This window comes from Pinus tabuliformis, chromosome 6 (genome assembly GCF_031772625.1).
Source record: "Pinus tabuliformis cultivar Carrire ecotype Pingquan chromosome 6, CPIR1, whole genome shotgun sequence".
NCBI lineage: Eukaryota > Viridiplantae > Streptophyta > Pinopsida > Pinales > Pinaceae > Pinus > Pinus tabuliformis.
This window is the reverse complement of record NC_142292.1, coordinates 622,543,696-622,552,676: the sequence shown is the minus strand read 5'-3', so window position 1 is coordinate 622,552,676 and position 8,981 is coordinate 622,543,696. Positions and strand designations below refer to the sequence as shown.

Here is an 8,981-nt window from a genome sequence, read left to right as displayed (position 1 = left end):
TGTTTTCTATAATAGAAAAAATGATCTCTTTACTTCGGAATGAAATGGAAAAAAAAAAAAAACACAAACCTCCAAACATGGCATACCTTGTATTTAGTTCATTTTCCCATATCTGAATGTTTCTTCTACTCACCTATAACTTCTCATATTTCAACTTGAAATTTATTTACAATTTATTTTTTTAAATAAATTTCCCTCTTCCTCCTTAACTCAAGAAAGAGATATATATTACAACATTTTTCCGTATAATGAAAAGTCGAGGAAAAATAGAAAAAGACAGAAAGTAAGTGATGCAAGGTGTTTTAAGCGTTATACACAACCATCCTTAACAGACCCTTAGTGAAATTTCACTCCTTAACTGACCCTTGAGTCTCACTGCTACTTTGGTCTGTTCAGTTAAACCCACATATGAAAAAAGGTAGAAGTATAAATAATAATAATGCCACTGTACGAATTTTTTGAACTGCATGACTAATAATGGCTCAGCTGCCTACCCTTAACTCTCTTTGGGGCTAATATAGCATATCAATTTTCAATTTAACTAATAACTTTCAAAGTCTAAAATACTGAGGAAATCCACTTCCAGTTTGTCTAATCTAGTTTGAACTTTGGAAAAACCACCTTAGCTTGAACTTTGGAAAAACCACCTTAGCGTAGAGAAGAAACAACATGATAAAAAATAACAACAAGTGTTTGATTGTTGAGAAATATGATTGCTGCTATAGTATACTATTCATGTAATGTCAAACTGCCACAAATATCACCAGTTTCTTTCGTTGGCTTCCATAGACACAAGTCAAACATCCTCGTTTCTTGCCAGAAATATTCAACACGAGCAATCAAATGACCAATTCCATGTCCAGATATTTCATGGTCTACATAAGATACATCTGTTATAACAATTGAATTTGCTGGCAATGAGAAAAACAAAACATCAGTTAATAATACACGTTTCCTTTAAATTGACACTTTCAATGCATGTGCCATGCTCGATCCACATGTAATACATGTGTGGTGCTCCATGTTCGGTGTTAAAAAGAATTGAGAGGTCCTAAGAGGCTCTTTGTTATCTTTTTTATTACTACATCTACAGTGGACTTCAATGTGGAAGTTGCATTGACTTTATATTCCTCAAAAACCTTAATGTGCCACCAAGTTTCTAAAACCCCTAAGCAACCCGCATTTCCTGTGTTTTCACTTTTAATTAAACCATAACCCAGGCAAATGTAAAGAGTATAGCCTCCAGATTGTTAGACTCTCGGCCTTTTGCAATCCTAAAAACATAACATTCGTAAGGGCAGAAAGACTACAAGGAAATGTAAACATATAAATTGGGAAGAAGATACTGTAATATGATATTAGAATTGCATTTGAACATTCTCCAATTGTGTACTAATTATATTGAAAGTATTCAAGATCGTTGTAAAGAACACTGAGCTGTTACGTGTACGGTTAAACTACCCCAAATTTTGCAAAAAAGTGAAAGAAATGGGGAAGAGAAAAACAGGCAAGTAAAAAGAATCATTATGCTGTACTGTAAATACAACATAGAAGTCAATGGTACCTCGTGAGGGATTAGTGCGGTTGGAATAACCCTGCCAGAACAAAACAGCGATATGTTTAGGGTTAATGGAATAAATTAATTATTGAAAACGAAGTAAACACAGATAACCACATTATCTCGTCATTACAGGAGATGCCAATTTTTGTCAGTTCAGCAACATCAATGCTATTGTAAAAATTAATTTTACTCCTAGGAACCAGAATTGAAACAGATAACACTGTAATGATCTGGATAGCCATAGGCCCCTTCTTATGAAAGGGCAGAAAGATCAGAAGAACCAAACCCAACAAGCAATTTATCTCTTACCCAAGAACATGGCAGCCACCATCATGAACAGTCCGAGAGACCAATCCCATGAGCCCCACGCTCCCCCCACCATAGACCAGGTCAATTTTTCGCCCCACCTGCACCATATGGGCATGAAACCACTTGAATCCCACAAACATGCAGAATGCAAATTCCAATTCCAGCACACACAGAAAACAACAAACTCAACATATTTAAAGCCCTGCAACAATATAACTCATGACTACTGTCAAAATTCTATTAGAGAATTCATAAGCCCAATTTTCCTTTAATCAAGCAAATGCTCCATGGCACAGTACGCAAATACGTTCAGAAAACAACAGACACAAAGAGACACTGTCATACCCAATACCTTGTTTCCAGGGGAAAGGTTTCGCTGGGAATCAGCCATCCCAGTGGTCCCCATGACCAGGCAAAGGATGATACGAAAACACAAACCAGCAACACTATTACAGCGTCGTGAGGAAGATCTGTAAAGGCATGCCGCCCATGTGTTAATATTAAAAAATCTATAAATGGATAAAAACAACACAACAAACTTGTGGGTCCACGCGATGCTTGCATGAAAGCTACGTTGCCACTATGCAGACTTCACAGTAGAGTATGAAATTAACACATAAAAACATGTGGAAAAGAGTTTATCAGACCCTTAGATTAGACGATATCACATAAAATAGACCAACAATATCTTACTATAATTTTTTTTTTACTCTTTGTCCCGCTTTTGGAAAGGAAATGAAAGTAATAATTGAAATAAGAATACAAAAGAGCCATTGACTAAGTTCATTAACCTATTTTGAATGTTATAGTAAATTATTTTCCCAGGTCAATGAGTATTTTGAGTGGTATAATTCAAGTAGGTTATATGTGTAATGAAGGTTCATAACGGATCCCCCAAAGGTAGTCTGATGCAATCAAAACAATGGTGAAATTTAATAAACGTATAGATTATAAATTGCTCTGTCTGTTTCCAACGACAGGTGTTGGAAGGAGAGGCACAGTGCCCATGCAGATAACGAAGGCTTCTCTTTTCTTGTATTTTTCCAGTGGAGCTGGTGGATGATGAGACAGAATGTTGCAGAATCAGCCAGAGAAGGAAGAGATGAATGGCAACACGATATTGAAGAGCGCGAAAGTGAGGGAGATCATCCAAAACAAGCGCAGGCTGGTGGAGGTGCCACACACGGCGAGTGTAGCCGACACTCTCAATGCACTGCTTGCAAACAACATATTGGCGGTGCCAGTGGCAGCCCCTCCTGGGCAATGGATAGGAGCAGGGGGTTCCATGATATTGGAGTCTGACAAACTCACCGGCTCAGTCAGGAAACAATATATAGGCATGGTCAGTATGTTGGATATTCTTCTCCATGTTGCCGAATGTGTCGTTGGGACTGATATAGAGGCCAATCTCATGTCTGTTCCTGTTTCTGCTATCATTGGGCGCTCTTTGGAGGGACTCAGCTTATGGAGCGTCAATCCTGATACCAGGTACATCGCTTAGTTTCTGCTAAATTCCTATAACTTTGCATGTTTGGGTGTCTATAACAAACAACTAGGGCCACTTTTTATAGGCTGCTACTAAGTATTTCAGTTAATGGCAAAGAACGGGGCAGTAAAAATAGGTGACCAATTTTGAAATTTGGTGCAAGTATCCTCTCCTGTTATAATTGGTTTTTCATGATAGCAAAAATGATATTTCATACATTGGATTGCTGAACCTAAAACTTAATTTCCTGAAGCCATATTCTTCCTGTTATAAGTTTTGAGGTTTTTTCTACTCTATATTTTTTTGTCGAATGTGTTCAAAATTCCAGTAAGAATTTGTTCAACTTACAAGTTTGAATTGTGATTTTTTAATAATGTGAGTGTGCCAATAATTTTGAATGAGCTGAATTTTAAACTTTGACCAATTTTTTTACAGAATTCTAATGGCTTTACCTATTAAGCTTCATGAACACGGGAATTTTACTTCGTTTTCATGTGTTTGCAGTGGCATTGAATCAGATTCCTAGGGACGCCATGCCAGAGAACATATTAGTACCCCTGACTTTACATGCAAGGCAAGAGAGACTGAGACTTGCCATGACAAGAGACGAATGCCTCATCTGCAGGCAAGGTCAGAGGAAAACAAGCTGATTATGGTAAAACCACTTCGGCGCAATACGAAAATGCAGGACCCTTTTTATATTCGGGACCTGGTTCTGCTCCCTGATGAATTACCGCTACTGTTAGATTTACTGCAAAGCTTTTGAATGTTAGGTTTATTGCAAACTTATAAATATCAAAATTGATTATCATAACAAAGAATGCATGAAATCATCACAAAGGATGCAGTTGTTTTTCTTACTAAACATGAAATCATCACCTGTGCAGGTAGTAAATAAAATGTAACCACTGCTGACAGTTCAGATGTCAGACCAGCACCACACCTGAAATCTGCGCCCAGATGCTGCCTAGAAAGTATGTAACTGCTCCAAGAATAGCATTGCTTGCGCGTAGAGGTACAAATCCGTGCGTTTGTTGTCTCTGTCTGTAGAGGAGGAACAGTACGATCCTGGACTGGCCATATGTGAAGATAAGAAAAATGGGGATGAAACAAAGGTCAGGTTTAAAACAAGGAAGACCACAGCCAGATCAGATTCTCAAGCGAACAACAATTGTCAAGCATGCACCATTGGGTTCTCATGCAAGCTGCAAATTTGACACGGAAGTTGCAACGAGATGTCAAACATTTTAGCTTGTTTCTCATACATGATATATAGTAACAGACATACATGATATATCATATTACCATAGACATTTAATGTCTATAAATTAATGCTAGCATTAAACCAACGTTCATTTATATGAACATTTATATGACGCGTTTACTTATTACTCTAAGTTTTAAAATGAGGAATGCCTCGGTTTGAGGCCAAATAAGACTATAATTCCTTTGATTGGTTAAAATAAAAGATTTAAGTATAGTAATTCGTAAGAAGAAAAAAGAATTTCATTAATATACACAAACTTTGGTTAAAAGGGAAAAAAAGTCATTGATTTCAGTGTCGTACTAATGCATATCCGGAAAACCAATTACTATAGTCCCTGCCAGCCCTTTGGGCAGGGACTAATAATATGAAAGAGGACTTATTCACGCAAACCTACTCGTAATTAGTCAAGCATTTTATAAATTTGTATTCTTAAATAATTATTTTCGAGTGAAAACGTTTTATTTAAAAGTATAAAGGATTAAGTTATAAATTGACTTTTATTTACTCTTGTGAAAATCCTATGCGATAAATTTTAAATAAAATTATATGTAAATGAAGATTCATTTATTACTAACAAATATAATTATTTCATAACAAATACTAAGTATACTATTGAGGATATTGGGAGATGTATTATAAATAATTAATTCTGAATTTTTAGAATTCTTATGTATTGATTTATCCATTTATAATATTGATAGACATTATGTCAAAGGAGATTATAAAAATAATTATTTTTGTGGCAAGAGTTATATTGATGAAATTGTTCGTTTGCTATAGAAAAGACTAAAAGAACATGGAGCAGATATTAAGCACAAAAGATCTCGTACTTCAGCCTTGGCATAACATTCCTCAAAAGCTAAGCACCATGTTTTCTTGGAAGACACCTCAATCATTGCAAGGGAGGAACAATATCATAGACGGAAGATTAGGAAGGCTCTTGAGATTATAAAGCATCCACAGAATCTCAATAGGGACAATGGTATAGAAATCAATGGAAGTTGGCAAACTTTAATTAGGCAGATCATGACACCCAGTTCATCTCAGGTATAACATCTCAGGTAACTTTTCTCCACTCTAACGTTCTAATCTTATTTTATAAATAAAAATTAAATATAATAATAATTACTATTATTCTTAATAAATAATCAATATTATTATTATTAATTATTTATTATAATAATTAAATATAATGATGATTTATAATGATAATAATAATAATAATTGTGATTAGTAACGATTTTTAATGATAATCAGTAATTATAGTATCTATTAATTAATTAATTAATATTCTCTAAAATAGAGATAATAATAATTAGTTGGTTCAATTATCTTATATTAAAAATAAAAAGTAAAAATAAAATAATTATTATTATTATTCTTAATAAATAATTATTGTGATCATTATTAATTATTAATATTAATAATTAATCATTAATTATAATTAATTATTTATAATGATAATTAGTAATTAATTATTATAATATATATGAATTAATTAATTATTTTCTATTCTTTAAGAAATAAGAGCATTAATTAAAAAAAATTATTAAGAATACTAATCAATATTAATAAACTAATGATAATAATTATAATAATATTTATAAATACTATAAAGAATAATTATTAATAAATAATCATATGTTTATAAAAATAAACTTTAAATATTATAAATTATGAAAGAAAAATTTGGATAATAATTATTATTATAAAAAAATTAGGTTTTATATCAGCCTACATACATCTTCCTTAAAAAGAAATTATATTATACATATTTATCCTATGATTAAGCTTTTCTATTATCTTCATTCATAATGGTCATGATGATGGATCCCCATTGGGATTTGAAACGTTGAAAAATATTGGTTATTACTCTCGATATTCCAAAGATTAACTCAACCAATAAAAAAATGACCCATGGATGTCTTAAATCCAGAGTAAATTTATATTTTGAGATCAATTATTTGTGATTTTAGTATTCTCATACAAATTGATAAGACATAATCAACATTAATATGAATATATAAATACAATAAATAATTTTTGAAATAACATTTGATGTAAATAAAAAAAGCATCAGGAATACTTAAAATTAATTGATTATGAATGCTAAGTTGATTATTAAGAATCATTAAAATTAATTAATAATAAATTTTAAGTTGACTATTTAAAATTTTAAATGACTTTGATCATTTTCAATTATAATACATTTCATTTTCCAACCACAACTTTTTGTAAATATCTATTTGAAATCAATTATTTGTAATTGAAACTATCTCATATTGCTTTCACACTATGTATTTGTTTTGCCTAGAAGATAATAAATGACCTTGTTCTTAATAGATCAAAGATGACCTTTAATCTTATTTAGCTTTGATTAACTTAACAAAGTTTCTTTCACAATCTCACTACCATTTCTACTCTTGCACTGAATCGCCCTAACATTGACCTATTAATGGTCACAATTTAGAGACTAATACAAATATTTCATCTTATCTCAATATAATATGGTGATAGATAGTGGTTATACGAGTATGGTTTTCTTACCAATATAATGGTTAAATGGACATGAGTCCTACCTATTTCACATATCTTCACATATAAACTCAAATATTGAAACAATCATGTATATTTTATACAAGTTTATCAATTTAAATTTTATCAGAATTCTATCAATTTAACTTTTACTTGTAAGTGTATGTTTGTTTGTTAGTGTACTTTGTCATCGTTTAAGACATAAAGGACTTCTATTTCTCATGAAATTGTGTTGTGACAATTATAAATCCATCTTAAATTCTTATATATTATTTCTAGAGAGGAATGAAATCCATCGTCATGTATACCTTTCCTTGAATTTTCTCAATCTAAGAAAGATATCACATTAAGGGACTTGATTTATCTCCATACATGATAAATCCAAAATTGTGATGGAATATGTAGATGTCAACTCTATCTCCCTCATATTCGAAATATTTTAATGAAAATAATTCCTTTACTTTCAATTATTTTATAGGTATAGATAAATATAGAGAATTAATTTTGAAATTTTTTACTTGAAGTAGAAATTGAAATATTTATCAGCTATTAGCACTTGTTTTCAATTTAATTTTCTTTTTTAAAATCCATATTGCAATAATAGTAACAAGGACCTCATTCAAGACTGTAGATTTTGGGAGATTAAGATCGGGAAAACAACCAAATCCTGGGAGGACACTTGGATGGAACAACCAAGACTAAGTAATCAGTTGGACCTCTAAAGGATTCAAACTTTCACATCATAGGTGGGGGAAATGAAAATTAAATACCTCTGGAAGGGGCCTAAACAATAGGATACTTTGTGGATCTGGAAAACTCAAGAAGATTGGTCAGAGCATAACGATTCCTTTCCTTGGAACACAATTTTAAACATACCTTAGGAACACACTATTCTAAAGTGTCAGAACCTAGATAAAATCAGATGGGGCCATCTTCCATGCGGCTCATTCTCAATCAATGAGGCTTACTCCATTGCGGTGACCTTAGTGGATGACCACCAGGATCCCTTGTGGAAGAAAGTGGAAATCCAAATTATGACCGAAATTCTTTTTCTTCTTATGGCTCACTGGATATGAGAGGTTGTTAACCTAGGGAAAAATCAGTTAAAAGAATTTTTAGGTCCATTTGGATGCTTGTTATGCAGAAAGCATTAAGAATCCTTTGAAAATATTTTAAATAAATGTGAGGTTACAGGAAATCTATGGCACCTCATGGACCTATTTTTTGGCCACATTGATAGATCCCCTAATAGTATTAGAGAATATTTTAATATATGGAGAAGAAATTTGTTGAAAAATCTAATGTAAAGAGCGCTTGGATTCTTTCTCAATGCTTTATACTATGGAATGTACAGAAAGAAAGAAACCATGTGGTGTTCGAGGATATAGTGATCAAGGGAGGCCATATATGGGAGGAATTGAAATTTAACAAAAACAAAATTATTTTAAACTAACGCTAGACTGAGGATTGAAAGGAAAAATTTCAGGACCTGCACATCCTGATGGTGTTGGGCATTCATGTGGACCTAACTTTCCTTGCTCCTTCTACCCCCGCCCCCCACACCCCCTCCCTCGGAAGGTCCTCAGCTACTAGCTTTGCCCTTCACCCTTTGAGCCTTTTAAAAGTAAATTTTGATGGAGCATCTAAAGGAAACTTGGGCCCTGCAAGTTTTGGAGGTATCATCAATAATGACCAAGACATAGTAGTCAAACTCGTATTCATGTGGAGTCAGTCTAAACAATGTGACATAGTTCCTAGCCTTGGAAAAGGGCCTTAAAATGGAAGATGAATTGGGATTCAACAAGATTTGGATCATAGGGGAC

General features: G+C 32.8%; 2 protein-coding genes across 2 annotated transcripts; one reads left to right on the top strand and one right to left on the bottom strand.

Moving 5' to 3' along the window:
• Positions 1 to 1,268: 1,268 nt before the first annotated feature.
• Positions 1,269 to 2,332, bottom strand: LOC149260132 (uncharacterized). Its single transcript, XM_089379066.1, has 3 exons — positions 2,223 to 2,332; positions 1,871 to 1,968; positions 1,269 to 1,595 (listed from the first exon to the last, which is right to left on the bottom strand). Exons 1-3 carry the CDS (start codon positions 2,274 to 2,276, stop codon positions 1,412 to 1,414), a joined length of 336 nt encoding a protein of 111 aa, XP_089235192.1. The 5' UTR covers positions 2,277 to 2,332; the 3' UTR covers positions 1,269 to 1,411.
• Positions 2,333 to 2,857: 525 nt separating this feature from the next.
• LOC149260131 (SNF1-related protein kinase regulatory subunit gamma-like PV42b) lies at positions 2,858 to 3,371 on the top strand. The gene has a single exon (XM_089456804.1). It carries the CDS (start codon positions 2,943 to 2,945, stop codon positions 3,369 to 3,371), a length of 429 nt encoding a protein of 142 aa, XP_089312930.1. The 5' UTR covers positions 2,858 to 2,942.
• Positions 3,372 to 8,981: the final 5,610 nt, after the last annotated feature.

Bases quoted from the DNA above. Each gene is read 5' to 3' on its own strand.
- LOC149260131 (XM_089456804.1), top strand. From the start codon at position 2,943: ATGTTGCAGAATCAGCCAGAGAAGGAAGAGATGAATGGCAACACGATA.
- LOC149260132 (XM_089379066.1), bottom strand. From the start codon at position 2,276: ATGGGGACCACTGGGATGGCTGATTCCCAGCGAAACCTTTCCCCTGGA. The intron at 1,969-2,222 runs GTATTGGGTATG...CATATGGTGCAG, and splicing joins ACCTTTCCCCTGGAAACAAG to GTGGGGCGAAAAATTGACCT. The intron at 1,596-1,870 runs GTAAGAGATAAA...TTGTTCTGGCAG, and splicing joins GGTGGCTGCCATGTTCTTGG to GGTTATTCCAACCGCACTAA.